The following is a 17,808-nucleotide window of genomic DNA, read 5'->3' on the forward strand; positions in this document are numbered from 1 at the left end:
CACACTGCACTCTCATTTGGGAGGATGACGCTTCAATCCCACGTCCGACCATCCTGATTTAGGTTTTCTGTGATTTCCCTAAATCGCTTCAGGCAAATGCTGGGATGGTTCCTTTGAAGGGGCCCTTCCTTCCCCATCCTTCCCTAATCTGATGAGACTGATGACCTCGCAGTATGGTCTCCTCCCCAAATCGACCCAACCAACCATATTCTGCCAAGGTGCTAATAACTCTGCCAATGAATACTCTGAAACCTATATCATCATCTTCTTCTTCATCACAGCTTTCTAACATGGCTGAAAATGCAGAAGTATCTTTAAGTAATGATCTTTTACTAATTTTACTAAATTTGTTTTATTATAAGTAAATAAGAATAACACACAGCAATTTAATGATAGTTGATACAACGTATAAAATTGGTTTTCAATTAATGTGTATGAGTTATCAGTTGCATCAAGAGCAATTCTACACCACCCATAATTTCCATGAAGAAAGTAATTCCATAACATAAATGACTAATTTGTTTGCCAATAAGGACCAAAGCCACTGAAAAGATTTACACCACCACCTGACTACACGCGAGACTCTGAAACCTCACCAGAAGAGTCAGAGGATGAAGATGATGAAGAAGAGTCAGAGACTGATGAACAAGAAACAAACACAAATAAAACAGAAGATGAAATTTTAATCCAGGTAATAGATTTTGCACATTTCTCTGTAATCAGTACTTCATAAAACCTACGTATAATAGGTCAGTGAAACAAAACTTCTGTAATGGAGAAATTTGCAGTATAATGACTAACAAATTAGGACATAGCTGGCTTTCCTTCTTTTGTAACAACTTTGGCATCTGGAGAAAAATCTTCTGTAATTTCAGCATAGGATTATACAGCCAACTAGTTATACATAACTGGTAAGTACATTGACCTAGGTTTTGACACGTACTAGGGGTGTCTTCATCAGAATGGAATTTTGATAAATCCTATAAAATAATACATAAAAAATTAGGTATGAGAAAAACACATTAACCAAAATGTACAAAGGTTACTTATGTAAAATTACATTGCTAAAAAGCATTGGTCAGAGTTTAGAGCAGCTATGCTCCAGTCAACAGCAAAATAAAATGTTCTAGCCTTTTTCACATGTGCCCTGCTGGGAAAAACATCTGGCTGATCAGCCCAATGGATTTCATTGCTGACACAAAAACAATACAAGTTGCAGAGCCTATCAGGTGCAGACAGTGAAATGTGCCCATACTGCAAAAAATGACAGTTAATTTTAAAAACAAAATATAAAGAAAGAGAGCTTAATGTCTTTTTGAAAATACACAGTAGTCAAGCAGGTTAAGTATAACAGAGACATCTGTTAGGCTTTACAGAAATTACTATTACATAAAGGACAGAATGATATAGAAAAAATTTTACAGACAGCTTTGCAATCCAAAAAATATTTGCATGAAGGTAACTATACAAGCACATATATATGAGATTCAAAGAAAATGATGTTTTCAAACCAAAGGCAGGGAAAAATATAGTAAAAAATAGAGAAATAAAAATTCCACGAGCAGTGGATTGAAACCGTTGAAAAAAAATTTGTTTTGTAGTTGTAACTGTTTGTTGAAGATGAGACCATTGTTCTCAGAAATATGCGTGAAAATCTCCAGCCCTTTGAGTACATCAAGCCTATGACCTTTCTTTTCTCTATGTAAAATGGAAATTTCTTAAACACATTTCAGTTTGTGTCCAGAAATTAGCAGATGATCAGCAAAAGTGGAATTGTGTACATTAGTGCCTCTCTTTCCCAACAAATGTTCCTTGTACCTGACACAAAAGACCTTCCAGTTTGTCCTATATAATAAACAGGACACACATCACAGGTGATTTTGTACACTCCTGAATTGTGTATTGGATTGTGAATGAGATTTTTTTGCAAGTTATTGTTCATGGAAAAGACAACTGTTAATCCATATGTTTTAATCGCAAGATGAACAATTTTATACAAAACAGGGCCTAAAAATGGAAATGAGAAAACATTTTTGTACTTGTTACTATCAGGAATAGCACTGCTGTCTACAGTGGTCACTCTAGTGCCAGTTTTAACTTTGAAGATCATTCCTAGTAATGTGAGATCACAGCCGTTATTAATTACAATAGTTTTTATTATGTTCATCTCTTCATTAAGCTTGTCAGGTGACAAAGGTACAGAGACTGCATGATGAATGGCTGAATGGAAGAATACTCTCTTATGGGAATGAGGATGCACTGAACTAGCAGGCACAGTTTGATCTGTATTAGTGGCTTTTTGGAAAATACCGAAAGACAGTCTGTCATTGTCAACAGCAATACTGAGGTCCAAGTAATTAAGCTGACAGTCATTATTTTCTAATTCATAATTGAAACTGACTTTTTTATGAAGACTATTAAAAATTTCAAACAAATAACTGCAATGGGTAACCCATTGGCAGGCATCTTGGCCAATATTTTCATTAATTTTTTGGAGAAGAAACTGTTCAGTGTTTTTTCAGCTGCTATTGTTAGTGTCTTATCTTATGCTGAGTATGTAGATGACATGTTGATCATAAACAATGGTTCCTGGGAAGGAATACAGCATTTATTTGAAATTTTTAATAGTTTTCATGAAAGAATCAGCTTCCCTTGTGAATTAGAATGCCCATCAGCTTAATTATGTGGACCTCATTATAGCTGTTGACAACAATAGATTTTCTTTTGGTATTTTTTTCAAAAGCCACTAACACAGATCAAACAGTGCCCGCTAGTTCAGCGCATCCTCATTCCCATAAGAAAGCATTCTTCCATTCATCGTGCAGTCTCTGTACCTTTGTCACCTGACAAGCTTAATGAAGAGATGAACATAATAAAAGCTATTCCAGTTAATGATGGCTATGATCACACATTACTTGAAAAGATCTTCAAAGTTAAAACTGATGCTAAAGTGACCACTGTAGGGCACATTGTTGTTCCTGACAGTAACAAGTATAAAAACGTTTTGTGGATTTGATTTTTAGGCCATATTTCATATAAAATTGCCATCTTCTGATTAAAACATATGGATTCAGAGTTGTCTTTTCCACAAACAAGAACTTGCAAAAAATCTCATTGACAGTCTCAAGGCCACAATTGCTCTGATACACAGTTCAGGAGTGTATAAAATCACTGTTTATTATATACTACCAACCAAAAGGTCTTTTAGTGTCAGGTACAACATGTGTTGGGAAAAAGAGGCACTAATGAACACAATTCCACTTTTGCTGATCATCTGCTAATTTCTGGACACAAACTGAAATGCTTTTAAGAAATTTCCATTTTACATTGAGAAGAAAGAAAGGTCATAGGCTTGATGTACTCAAAGAGCTGGAGATCTTTCAGCATATTTTTAAGAATGATGGTCTCACCCTCAAGAAACAGTTACAACTACAAAACAAATTTTTTTCCAGGATTTCAATCCACTGCTCGTGGAATTTTTATTTCTCTATTTTTTGCTATATTTTTCCCTGTTTCTGGTTCCAAAACATTGTTTTCTTTGAATCTCATAGATACGTGCTGCGAAAGATACCTTCTTCTTCTTCTTCTTCTTCTTCTTCTTTTTTTTCGTTCTGTCCTTTACGTAATAGTAATTTCTGTAAAGCCTAACAGATGTCTCTGTTGTATTTAACCTGCTTCACTACTGTGTATTTTCAAAAAGACATTAAGCTCTCTTTCTTTATATTTTGTTTTTAAAATTAACTGTCATTTTGTTCAGTATGGGCACATTTCACTGTCTGCTCCTGATAGGCTGTGCAACTTGTATTGCTTTTGTGACAGCAATGTAATCCACTGGGCAGATCAGCCTGATGTTTTTCCCAGCAGGGCACATGTGGCAAAGGCTAGAACATTTTATTTTGCTGTTGACTTGAGCATAGCTGCTCTAAATTCTGACCACTGCTTTGTAGCAATGTAATTTTACGTAAGTACCCTTCGTACATCATGATTATTTTATAGGATTTATCAAAATTTCATTCTGACGAAGACATCCCCGGTAAGTGTCAAAACCGACCTAATGTGTGCACCAGTTATGCACAACTGGTTGGCTGTATAATTCATGGTTGCTGAGTAACAGCCATATTTAAAAATGTAATCTTTTGTAAACAAATTTTGTGAGCAGGTTTTTGGTGAATGTAAAAGTATACAGTGTATTAATAAAATATAGCATTTTATTTCTTTTATGTTTTGTACCTACATAATTTAACCACTTATTTGTAGTAATCAAACTTTATCTTAGAAAAGTTGCAGATACTTATGCTCAGTATATCTTTTATATTTTGTCCTCTAAACTTCTGTTTCTGTTTTACAATCCTCTTGCAGTTCTTCTTCTTCTTCTTACAGACAGCTATTAAATAAAGCTAATGTTAAGTTACACCTTTCATCGTCCACAAATTTTTCCATTCAGTACTAATACATCTCCTGCGGCATGCCCTTACTGGACGTAACTAAATTTTGAGTGTGTTATGCCATTGTGCTTAATTTTTGTAGATCTTCATGAGAGAAGCATTTTCTTCGTTTCTCATGGTGTATTTCTAGTACTCTTAATCTTCAGTTAGATGGTGTGCTGTCCTTTTTGACAAATCTGTTTCTTGCTTTCCCCAGTTGGAATCCAAAATGTATATTTAGAACAACATATTTTCCAATAAAATTTTTCTCCTGGCTTACAGTTACTTGGACAGATTTTTCACTTCTACAATCTTTCAGTGTGGATGATTATTTGAGTTAGTTTACCACTAAGTTTTAAAGTGCTTTAAGTATATTGGTGGGCATGCCAACCTACCCTAAGATTTGTTGTATATAACATAGCTTATTTAATATCTTTTGTTAAAATTTTCGTTTTAATTCTGTGAGACTGCTAAGCCATTGATCAAGTTAAACATCACCATTTTCTTTGCTCTGTTACCTTGCTGCATCAACATTTTCTATGATTATATCTGTGGACAACTTATTGATGCATTGTGATATTTTTGGATTTACAATAGTTTTTTTATCATCAGAGTTTCATGAATGGAAATTGTGTAGCAAATTTTAATTTGATGACAAACAACACTGCCATTGTCATATTTTATACCCTAAATTTAACTTTTTGTTTGTTAATTTGCCCCCCCCCCCCCATATTTGCTAAATAAAAAAAGAACTTACTTAATGAAATCCTTATTTTTGTTGTATTTTAATTTCCTGTGTAGTTTCAGCTATACAAAATACAGCAGTCAAAAAGCCATCCACTGTCATTCAACTGATTACTAAGTATGATCACATTTTACTGAATACAAACTGATTTCCCTGTGGCTTTTCTGACTTGAACTTCCTTGCCTGTTTTGACAGTTCATTGGATAATGCTGAGTTATCTTTGATTCCTTAACTTCAGCATAGCTTGTGATGATCATCAATCATGTGATTTGTTAAAGTATTTGCCATATTGTTTGCTGAATGGGCATTTACTCTAATTTCTCAGGAGATATTTAATTTGAAGTAATGTTTATTTTTGATACATCAATGAGTTTTATTGTATCATAGATTGACATTGAAGTTAGCTTCTGTTACAATCTTTTATCCTTTCTCTGTGTAGATGTTTTTAAGCTGGCGCTGGAATTTAGCTAAGAAAAATTCAGTTGTTACTTTCTTTATGCTCCTGTAGATTCAAACTATTAAAACATTTAAGTGTCCTAACTCTGTATAGAAGTTAAAATATAACTATTTATTAAAGTAATTGAAAATGATTTATCATTGTATAATTTATAGCAGAAACAAGAAATTGCATGTCACCATGTTACAGTACTTATTTCTTGTACAATTTCTAACTATAACAGTTGATATAATACAGTATTCTGTTTAATCTGGGGGAAAGAACATGTGTTTGTTTATGAGGAATTGAGGACAATATATCTCTATTTTTTAGTCATTCAAAGCAATATACCTCTTTTTTCAGGCAAGAAATGCTGCAAGGGCCAAGACATTACGTGCAAAGTTTGAGCGTTGGGAGGAAAAAGAGAACAAACTGAACAGTTCCAACAGCAACTCATATTTGGCTGATCTAAAAAATGAAGATACAGACCAACCAAGTATTGAATCAGCTAAAGTATTGAGAGCAAAATTTGAATCCCTGAAACATGAGACTGAACAACCTAGGGAACGAAGCAGGCCAAAAGTTAATAGATTTGTGGTAAGTTTCAGTTACCTCTGATGTTCCTGCCTGTAGCTATTCATTGGTTGAATTCACTGCTGAATTGTGATAGTATATACCTGTTGTTGGAAAACTTCTGTTTTGCCCTCTCAACATGTAATACCTGGAACTCTATGCAAATATATCTGTTTGTACACAAAGTATGAAAATAAATTTGTGTCTTTTATATGCCAGCTGTTAATGGTAACAGTATGTGTTCTCCTCCTGCCTTAATGGTAAAACAGTTATTAGTCTAACACATTCTGTTACTACATTATATAGGAAAAATCCACAAGACAGAAAAAACTGCTGTGCACCATGCAATGGGAACACAATAAACTTGAACTTTGAAGAGATCAGTTGTGCACTAGTCTTCTTCTGACACACACACACACACACACACACACACACACACACACACACACACAAACTTAGAGGTATCACGGAATGTGTGGAATGTTTATGCATTGCTTTTCAAATTAATTTCTTAGTAAATTCATATTTGTAACAGCAATCTCTATCCAACTGCTGCACAGCTGATCGGAATCAGACTCAGCTAAGTAATCTTCTTCATATATTCTCATTCCTTTGTAACAAGTTATACTCAATACACAAATTAAATTTTCTTGTAGCATACATTAGTGAGATAATTCAATAAATAAAATAAATGCACAGAAATCATCTTTCATTACATTACATCCCTAGCTTAGCCGAAGTACTATGAGGGCTAGCCGTAAAGTTTATAACAGCAAAAAAATACAAAGCTATGTAATTAATGTTTTGTTTGTTAGTGAGAACATGTCGGCATTTCTTGATACCTGTTGAAATCCCTGATCCACAGTACAAAAGCACCCCACTGGAGCAACCAAAACAAAATCATGCAGACTATTGGTAAAGTTGAGTGTAATGTGGTAATTCAGTTTTAGCAGCAGAGGAAATGTGTCAGTTTTGTCAGATCAATCCAGACAGGTAAAAAAATCATCAGGATTGGCCTGACACAACTGCAGCATTTCTGCTGCTGCCAAAACTGAATTACTGCACAGTACTCCACTTCATCAGAGGACTCCACCTTTTTTTGGCTCCTCTAGTAGTGTGGCAATTTTAGTGTTACTAGAACTGTGGTCATGTATCTGCAAATAAACAAAAAATTAATTATATAACTATCTTTTCAAGGTATTAGTTAAAACTGAATGACTGCCACTTATATTTAGTGGAATATGCTATACTGGTTGTAAATATTCTTGTACAGGGATGTCTTTAACTAACACTTTCATAATATTGTCATTATTCCATCCTGAATTTTGCACTATTTAAAAGAAGCTGCATATCATGCATGAAATATGATTGTAATCACAAGATCATGCACCTATGGACACATGGTCTTTGACAACAATTTCAGTTGCTGTATATAGCTTCCTCTAGTGCTATGCATTTATACATAGGGGTTATCATAGTGGTTTTAGTTGTTATTTTGGGAGATGTTGTTGTTGTTGTGGTGGTTTTCAGTCCAAAGATTGGTTTTATACAGCTCTCCAAGGTAGTTCTCCTGTGAAAGTCTCTTTATCTCTGCATAACTACTGCAACCCACATCCACTTGAATCTCCTTTCTGTGATCAAGCCATGGTTCTCTACACAATTTTAGCCATCATACTGCTCTCCCATACCAAACTCATGAGTCTGTGATGGCTCAGGATGTGTCCTATCAACCAGTTCCTTTTTATAGTCAAGTTGTGACATAAATTTTTCTCCTCAGTTTGATTCATTATTGACCTAATCTATAAAAAAGTCTGCTAAACAAATGTCCCAAAATGAGATATGTGCAATTCAGTCCTATAATAAGCATTTGTCAGTTGAAATTACAGGAGGTGCTTAATGTGTTTACCACTCATTGCTACACTTTGGTCAGCCCTTCTCCTCAGGGAATCAGTATTTCGTCTGAACACATCTGGCTGCCATCAGATATGGTCGCATGGACAGTTCACGTGCTGCTACGATGTGTACAACTTTTCAATGAGTGTGAAATACATCAAAGACATCAAATATTCCTGTAATCAGAAATATAACAGATTTAGGTCAGCTGAATGGGGAGGCCATGCTACTATATCTCCAATCCATCCACTGGTTAGTAAATTTTTATGTTAGGTGCTTTAGTATCTGACATAGAAAATGGGATGGTGCTCCTTTAAGCATAAACCATACCTATTGCCATTCTTCAAGGGCAACATTCTCCAACAGAATGTGTAATTTGTTGTGCAGAAATTGGTGATAAACAGCATTTGTTAATGTGTTCATAAACTACATGATGCTATGAGCAGTAAAGTAAAATGACACATATCTCAACATGAATTTATTTCAGAACATGTGTTTACAGGACTTTTTTCTAGTTTTGTCCATTATTATCTTCAGTACGAATATGGGACATTTTTCTGTAAACATCCTGAATATGCTTTCACTACCTGCTGCTCGTATAAATCCAACTGAGTTTGGTTCTGTTTAGTCATTTGCATGTTCCCTGGATCATAACTACACCACTGTGATGTGGAATGAGTCAGTTTTATAATACACTTTTTCAGTGAAAAATAGGGCAAGTTGCTCACCTTTTACAAACTGTATAAAGAGTTGTCTACAAGATACTCTAGAATGGACACCTCATATGAATATGACCCTTATTACTTTGGAATTAAATGGAATGTTTCCTCACTGTAACTTCTTTGAGATGCCTGAGGAGGATATTAGCATTCAAAAGTTTTCTATAGTTAAACATATTATTGTGTTTTGTGGTTAAGTCATGTGTAATTACATAGTGTATACAACACACAATACACTATGTACAAAGTATACTATACTATATTGTATTATATTATAGTATAGCTTATTGCATTAACTTTTGGAAACTGTCCCAGTGTAATTTGGTACACTGCCATGCTTAAAATGTATACTATAATGTACTGATATTAGTTTATTTTATTATTATGTATGTACTACTATATCTTGTATGATGGAGCCAATACCATTGCAAAATAATCTATGGTGAATAAAATTCTTGATTCTTGATAAAATAGGAAACCGTGTTAACAAATGTCCCACTGCAGTTTCATGGCTATGTCATCATACACAACACACACTAAATGCAGTATTCCATGATGGTGCAACTCCTAACAAAATTAGATGTTTTCAGATCAGATGTTACACAGTTAGACAAAAGTTCTGCTGTCTGTGTCGGTACTCAGTAAGTCATGGGTGGGGGGGTTAATTTTCACACTGTTCACACTGAATGTGAAAATAGTTTTGAGATTTTATGACAACTCTGAGTACACTTAATAATAATGACACTGTCTGTCTGGAGGGGCAGGATATAAAGTTTGAATTCTGAAGATTTTGTTCCCCCTAGAGGAGGAGGAGGGGGTGACAAATTCCCTCCATTCCCTTTCACTTTGTATGACCTTGAGTCAATAGAAAATAGATATTTACTGACAGAGTGAAACATGCTTAATCAAGTTTAACAACAAAAGTAGAGAGGTATTTGACATATTATTGTGTATATTTATGCTGTTCGTTGTTTCTAAGGTATATGGGAGATAACTGTATGACAAGATGTGTGACTACATTAAACAAAAATATTACTAACCCCTTTGTAGCATGAATATGATAAATAGTTGTCATCAGAGAGGGAGAGCTATATTCAACCTGACTAATGAAATGTTACATGAACTAAACTGCAGAAGATATTCATTGTGGATATTTGTAACTTTGCGAAGACTTTTGGCTGTAAGGATCATAACACATTGTTTTATAACTTTCCACACTAAGGCATCAAATACATTCCAGTTGCTTGATTAGAACCTTCCTAATAAAACATGAAACAATCTTAACAGATATACTTTTAAAATACGTGCTGAATTGAAAACTGTTAAGTACAGTGTCTGTCAAGTACTTTTACTAGTGATTTTTCTTGGTTGACACTAATGAAATGTCACTGCCAAGGTGCAAGAGTGAAATTGTCATGCTGTGTGACAGGAATGAAACTGAGAAATTCCTTTCTACCTAACCTTGCACACATGGTCCTATGGTACACAAGTACATAGGGGCATTAGTGAAAAAATAAAGCAAACAGGACATGGAAAGTACCCTTGATATTCAGTTCCTCTCTTGGAACAGGACACAATTACATAAAAATTAACATGGGACATTAACACAGTAAAATTACATAGCGATAAAAATGGACAAAATGGAAATAGTTCCCATAGCACACGGTAGCCTCACAGGAATGAAGGTTTTAGCAAATGGCAATAATGAATCATAAACATTTAAAAGTGTACACAGCTGTTCCATACCTAGCAAATACAAGAAAAGAAAAGTTGTGGGTACGCATGTGGTAGGCTACTGCAACCATTCAACATGCGGTACACTATCCACTGTGATACAATTATTACTGAAAATCCTGTGATGCAGAAGTAGCCTACTGATCTTGTGAGGGCCAGGGAAGGTGTGACAAATGTCAATCTAAAATTGGTCTGCGTGAACAAAATTCTTATGCTCTGCCACTAGCACCCAGGATGTCTGCAAAAATTGTTTAGCCAAAGCATGCAATACAGACTCACCAACATCACCTTCTCTGCAACTGTACATGTTCAGGATACCATCACTGCACCTCATGGCAAGTCCTGTCTTTATATCCACACAGCATAAAAGACACTCACTACATCACCAACTTGCTCTGGCAGACATGTCAGTTCTTCGACATTGATGTGGAAGTGGTGGTCATGGAACTCTTTCCATTGCATGCTTCTCTCTGGAAAAACCCCAGAGCTACCTCAAGGCAATGCATGGTGGAGAGAGATACCACTGCTTTGGCTCACTTTGCTCGCGGCCGATCCATGTCATCTAATGAAGCAGATGGGCAGTGAGCATGCGTGCACTGCAGCATGTTACCTCAAAACTAACCTCAAAATATGGGAATATAACATGTGGGATCCTCACAAGGTTTGGTACTGTGACTGCTGTTGTTATTATCTTGAAAATATGGTCTTCCAGTGATTTAAGGAAGTCAACTAATCAAGAAACTCACTTCAGCAAGTTATACTTCTGGAAATACCTCTCATTGTGTTACTCGAAAGACAAGGGTGTTGCACTCTTTACACATTTTCACCCCATTGCCTTATGTAATTATCATCTGGGGTTATGCACTACAGTAAATAAAGTATTTATTCTGTAGAGGTGACCAGTAAGAATATAGTGTAAAGTAGATAACCATACATCTTGCAGATTCGCTGATAATAATAGAAGTCAATTTTGAGTGGCCTTCAGTTTTCACACTCACAGTACAAGCAACAAAGACAATTTTCAGGTAGACTGTTTCCTTGGCTAATGTTCATAGGGGAGTTATGTACTCTAGTTGAAAGGTGTTCAGCAAGACTCCATTTATCTTAACAGAAAAAGCTAGAAACCATTATAAATTCTAAACAGAATTAAAAATGTAACTTATTATCCACTCCTAGAAATTATCTGATTACCCACTTCACATATTGAAAATTCTTGTTAGCTAAAAGGCATGTAGCAGAGTTCATTATAACAAAGTGTGGTAAATTGTTGTGTATTGTAAACCTGTCTCTGTTTTTACAGTTGTAAGTTAACTACTGCCTTTGAAAAATACCAATGCACTCAAATAAATATTATGCTACCAGTAGAAGTTATATTTAATAACTGAGAAAGCAGTAGCTTTCTTCAAAGCAGTAGTGTTCCTTCATATTTACTAGGTTACTTTTATCTGGCCTAAGCACAGGTAGTGTTAAATAATATAGTGATAGTTTATTGTTAACACAGTGTGAAGTTTAAGTTTCTTTATTTGACTGTCTTTTGTTAATGCATACCTCGAACCACCCCACATCTCAGAATCTGTTTTGATGAGATCTACAAAACAGAATTAATTAATTAATTAATGAAAATGAATGAATAAACAAGCATACAAATAATCCATATAAGTAGTTTAACTTTAAGTCTAACAAAAAGAAATCTGAAGGTAGTTTCAGACAGTAAATAATAATCTGAAATCTCTTGAAATGGCTATTAATGGTCAACTGCTCAAAAACTAACAGTCAGCCCATTTTCAATACTGGTATACTGTTAGGGAACTAATATTGTTCTCATGTTATATCCATCAGTGGTATGATATTCAGGGCAATTGCTACAGGAACTGAAAAAAAAATTGTAAACTATACAATGAGCAGTGAAATTGTACCACAGAATTAATAATAATAATAATAATAATTGTTTTTTTCAAGACTTTTGGTATATTTTTAGACTTACAGATCAATATACTGATTGTTAGGTAATAAAGGAAACTTTTCACAAGAAAACTGTGTCCTTTACAACTATGATACAAGAGAGCAGCCAAATTTACACAAAAGCACTGCACTTTCAGACAAGTACAGTAGATGGTTATAATTTTTGGATAAACACTTATAACAAGTACAGTAGATAGTTATACTTTTTGGATAAAAGTTTATAACAAGCTTCCTGTTAACATGATACAGGGGTTTAAAATCCTTCTCGTGTTCCAACAAGAACCTATAACATTCGTCTTGCACCATACACCTCAGTTATTGTTAGAAAGTCCATTTAACTTTATATAACCTTTATTTGTAAAAAATGTCATGTAAATTAAGATATTTTATAAGATTGTATTCTCTGTATCAATAAGTATGTTGATACTTAACGTTCACCCAAATGCACATGGAATGTGACTAAAGAAATACCAAATTGTAAAAGCTCTTATTTAGAAAATATATTCATCATGTTTTTATTGTTTGATCTGTCCTTTATTACGAGGGCGGTTCAGAAAGTAACCTCCGATTGGTCACAGTGCGGGTTGTGGGGGGAGTAGCGACACCATCTGTGCGTTCACGCACTCAACAGGTAAGTCGGCATCAAGCCGTGGTCGAGTGAACGTCGTACCTGCGCTAGTTTAGTTTTTGTGGCAGTTTGAAATGTGTGCTGCAATAGAAAACCCCGCCAAATGTGAAGTGTGTGCTGTCATAAGGTTTTTTACAGCCAAAGGATATTCTGCAGCAGCTATTCATCGTGAGCTTTGTGCCGTGTACGGACCAAGAGTTATGAGTGAAGGAGTTGTCCGTGAATGGGTACGTTTATTTAAAAGTGGACGAGAAAACGTTCATGATGAAAAGAGGAGTGGTAGACCATCATTGGTGACTGACGAACTCGTTCAGACAGTTGATGCAAAAGTTCGTGAAAATAGACGTTTCTCAATGTTGGAGTTGTCTACTGGTTTTCCACAGATTTCTAAGACTCTCTTGTACGAGATAGTGACAGCAAGATTGGGTTACCGTAAGTTCTGTGCATGATGGGTGCCCAAAATTCTTACCAACCACCACAAAACTCAAAGAATGGCCTCTGCATTAGACTTTCTGTCACGTTATGAGGACGAAGGAGAACCATTGTTAAACAGAATTGTGACCGGTGACGAAACCTGGATTAAGTACGTGAACCCTGAGACAAAAGAACAATCAAAGATGTGGGCACATTCAAATTCGCCTACCAAACCAAGAAAAGCCTCGCAAGATTTTTCTGCCAGAAAACTGATGGCAACGGTGTTTTGGGATGCCAAAGGGGTGTAGTTGGTTGAATTCATGGAACGTGGTACGACCATTAATCAAGACGTGTACTGTGAAACAATAAAAAAGTTACGACGGGCTATACAGAACAAACGCCGTGGTATGCTGACTTCCGGTATCGTTTTTTTGCACGATAACGCCCGTCCTCACTCTGCTCGCAGAACAACGGCCCTTCTTGAGTCCTTCAAGTGGGACGTTATCAACCATCCACCTTACAGCCCAGACCTGGCGCCAAGTGATTATCACCTCTTCATGCATTTGAAGAAATGGCTCGGGTCACAGCGGTTTGATGATGACAAAGAGCTCAAAGATGCGGTCACAGGCTGGCTCCAGGCACAAGCGGGTGATTTTTATGCAGAAGGAATTTCAAAGCTTGTGAAGAGATACGATAAGTGCCTCAATCACTATGGAGACTATGTAGAAAAATAGTGCAAAGATGTAGTTGTAAGATGTATATATTAAAATATTTTTATTTAACTTGGTGTATTTTTTTAAATCAACCGGAGGTTACTTTCTGAACGGCCCTCATACATCAGAATTCTTTGTACAGAATGTAATCTTCAGGATGAAGTAAAGATCAAATCAAATGAAATTAAAGCAAATGGTTTGTTGGAATTTGAAATAAGAAAAATCATTATCTACTGCCCTTAATGCAGTTCCTGTTTTTACCTGTCCTGTTTCCCTTCACCTGTTTCTCACAGCAAGTTTCTTCCGTCCCATTCCCAACTCTGTTTCCATCATTCTATATAACATAAAATGCTTTTGTGTGTTTTACTAGCCAATGTTGCTAATGTTAATTTGTCTATGAAATATTAATCAAAGGTGTTTGCTGTTGCTTTTTTATGTTTAAAAAATACTGCAGACATACTCTCACTATGCACTCAGAAAAGCCACTGCCTCAGAGAAAGCCACTGCATTTTCAGTGATACTATTCAGTTCCTCACTATTTATTTTGCACAACATACTTTTTTATGCATACATATGAATACTTGTCAGTGTGGTGTAAAAATGAAAGCTTATTTTACCTGGAACATTGTTTACTGCAGCAATAATAGAAATTTGCAAACCAAGAATTGAGGTAGGCCTAATGTAAAAGGATTAGTTACTGAGCTCTGCTTTTTTCCATATCAGTGCACATCTTTCTTGCTTAATTAATATTAAAGTTTTGTATGCACTTTGTCTTTCTGTATCCTGTATGTACTTGCACAAATTTTTATTAAGTTGCTCTGATTCTGCATTCTGTGTGATTAATTTTGGTCCTTTATTTTTACTAGAAGTAATTATAAGCTGAATACATTACACACATTTGCTGACATTTGCTTTTTCTTTTACAGTGAAAATGTGACTGATGAAATAGAAGGTGCAAATTCTCTCATTGAAGCTCTCTGCACAGACTGCAAATATTGTATAAGGAATAAATTTTCATACAACTTGATGTAATTGCCCGAAAGATGTTAAATTAATATTAAGTGTCATTAATAAATTGAAACCTTTGTAAGGTATTTAATTTCTATGTTTATAACTTTTCAGTGGCTTTTGTTGAAAACATATTTGTGTAGCCACGTAATGTTTCCCTTACTTTAAATTTAATATGTTAACTAATGGAATTACTTAACAAAATAGCATTGTCTCTCCTGTCTCACTGTAGTTAAATGTAGCTGTTACTAATATTGGTGCTGCTACTGTATTATTATGGCTGTTTAAACTGCTTAAACTGCCTTTTTGTTAATAATTTTTTCTACTTTCAGAAATATTGTGTACCAAACTGCCAAACGTTCTAAAAAGCATTTAATGGTAATATACAGTAGCAAAATTGTGCCATGTCATGAAATGAAACTGCTGTGCTATTCAAACTGACTTGTGTACAGTTATTATTCCTTTTTAATTCTCTAACATAGCTAAATTTTTGACAGCTATAAATTTTCTTCATATATTGCATACTGATATACAAATTTTAATTGTACTGAAACTGGTAATAATGTATACATATGGATTAATTGTTACAAATGTATTTCTTGATGTTTTGTTTAATTAGCATAAATTTTTTGTTACTCCAATATTTTCATAGTATTTTTGAGGTGATTGTGGATAAAGTCACAAGATCTCTCACGTATGTATATCATAGACTTTATTGCTTTGTTGGATATAATTTGTTAACTAGTTTTGAGATGTACATTTAAAAAAAGTGTTGTCATTTGCAACAATGAATTTGAATATTTGATAATATCAGGTGTAGCTGATACCTGCAATTTTTAAACTGTGTTGTCTCATTGAGAAATTGTTATTCCTTCCAATACTGCTGTAGTTATTAGTACTGTCTAATGAACCTAAGGTTCCATGAAGTTTTGTTTTATAAATGTTTAAATATGTTTGAATACAAAAAAATTGGCGTAGTTTTATACACTGTCATCATATCACATTTTGTTCATTATATCACATTTTTATGATTTTAGAAATTATTGTACATCAACATCATTATGCTAGTGGGTAGCTTGAACACACTGCATTGTGCAGCAATTCATTGAAATAACACAAACACACAGTGTGTTTCTAAATCCCACATTTTGCTATTTATTGCTCCTTCAATCAAGAGCTGTAGAAACTAATATTCTGTCTCTGAAATGGAAGGATGGAGGAAAGATTATGAGGAATGGAGGTGGCAGATGGATGGTCAGGAGAGAAGACGATGGGGGACAAAGGCATCCAGACAAATTGTGTACTATATGTCAATATATCTAGATTTTTTCTTCTAATTTCAGTGAATTGTTTATGTAATTCACATAACTAAACCAAGTGAATATTCATGATCTTATTTTCTTGTAGTTCCTCACATCAGTTACAGGAATAGCACTTCCTGTTCTGAATTCACTCGTATGTATGGTGCTGATATTAAAATGCCAAAAGTTGTGCAAAGTGTCAACATATTATTTTCCGTCTCTTTTTGCCAGTTTTTAAAGGCATGCATAAGATAGGTAACTATAGTATCTTCAATTTTAGAAGACAGAGATTCTGTGAATTTCAATGATTTTTCATTTCATAAAAGAATTTTTCCAAGACCTCTAAACAAATTTGGTGCTGTATGCTTTATGAATAGCTTTAGAATTTCATTGGAACATTCATGACACCATCACAATTAAAAGTGATTTGTACTGATGTACAGAGCTCATGTTCTTTGAAACATAATTAGTATCATTATGAGTATCAGTTGTGGAAGTGACTATGTGCATTTTCTAGGAGCACATATTCTGAGCATATGAAGTCTTCCCATCTGTTTATATTTTTTTGATCTTAAAGTTTAATGTGCATAAATACTAAAATCTGTTATACTGATTTTCATTTATGTAATTGTGTAGTTTTCAGATGTTTTTCATTTTGGTATACTGATGTCAATATTGATATGTTTGTATTATTAATTATTAATTAAACAAATGTTGAAGCATATTACTGTGTAGCCTATTAGCCCTCTGTACTGCGAATCAGTCCTCTTTATATGTTTATGCACATTAGTCTGTGTATTAATGACAGTACAGAACTGTCAGTATTCAGTTTTAAGTTCTCCGTTTACTGACAAGACCATTTATAGTAAAATGTCATTTTTAACTGTCTGCTGAATTTATTTTGCACACTGTATAGAGAGTATCAATTAAATAATGGTACAAACACCACTAGAGTGTCCTGGGACTGAGATGAGAAGTAAGGTCCATGGAAGGACATGGTGTAAAACCTATCTATGTTGAGATAATAGTCTTGACATGTTTAAAACATGCTATTTCCATAGATTTTTTTCATGCATACCATTTTAAGTGTCTGTATGACATGTGTTCCAACCCTTTCAGAGCAACAAAATGGATGACAAAGATATTAGACAGTAATTTTGTGGGTCACTTCTGCTACCTTTCTTGCAGAAAGAATTGGCCTGGGGTTCCTTGCATCTATTGGGTATAGTTTGTTAGAGGACCCTACATCATAATATGG

At 34.7% G+C, this 17,808-nt stretch overlaps 1 protein-coding gene across 4 annotated transcripts in view; it reads left to right on the forward strand.

Annotated features, from left to right (window-relative positions):
• Positions 1-17,274, forward strand: part of LOC126248726 (LIM domain and actin-binding protein 1) — a 212,605-nt gene extending 195,331 nt beyond the window's left edge. For all 4 annotated transcript variants that reach the window (XM_049950041.1, XM_049950043.1, XM_049950044.1 and 1 more), the window contains 3 exons: positions 534-691; positions 5,969-6,202; positions 15,168-17,274. In XM_049950041.1, the coding sequence (XP_049805998.1) occupies positions 534-691; positions 5,969-6,202; positions 15,168-15,170 (395 nt within the window). In that variant the 3' untranslated portion in view covers positions 15,171-17,274. The remainder of the gene's footprint in view (positions 1-533; positions 692-5,968; positions 6,203-15,167) is intronic.
• The last annotated feature ends 534 nt before the right edge of the window (positions 17,275-17,808 follow it).

The sequence above is a fragment of the Schistocerca nitens genome, chromosome 3 (assembly GCF_023898315.1).
Source record: "Schistocerca nitens isolate TAMUIC-IGC-003100 chromosome 3, iqSchNite1.1, whole genome shotgun sequence".
Classification (NCBI taxonomy): Eukaryota; Metazoa; Arthropoda; class Insecta; order Orthoptera; family Acrididae; genus Schistocerca; species Schistocerca nitens.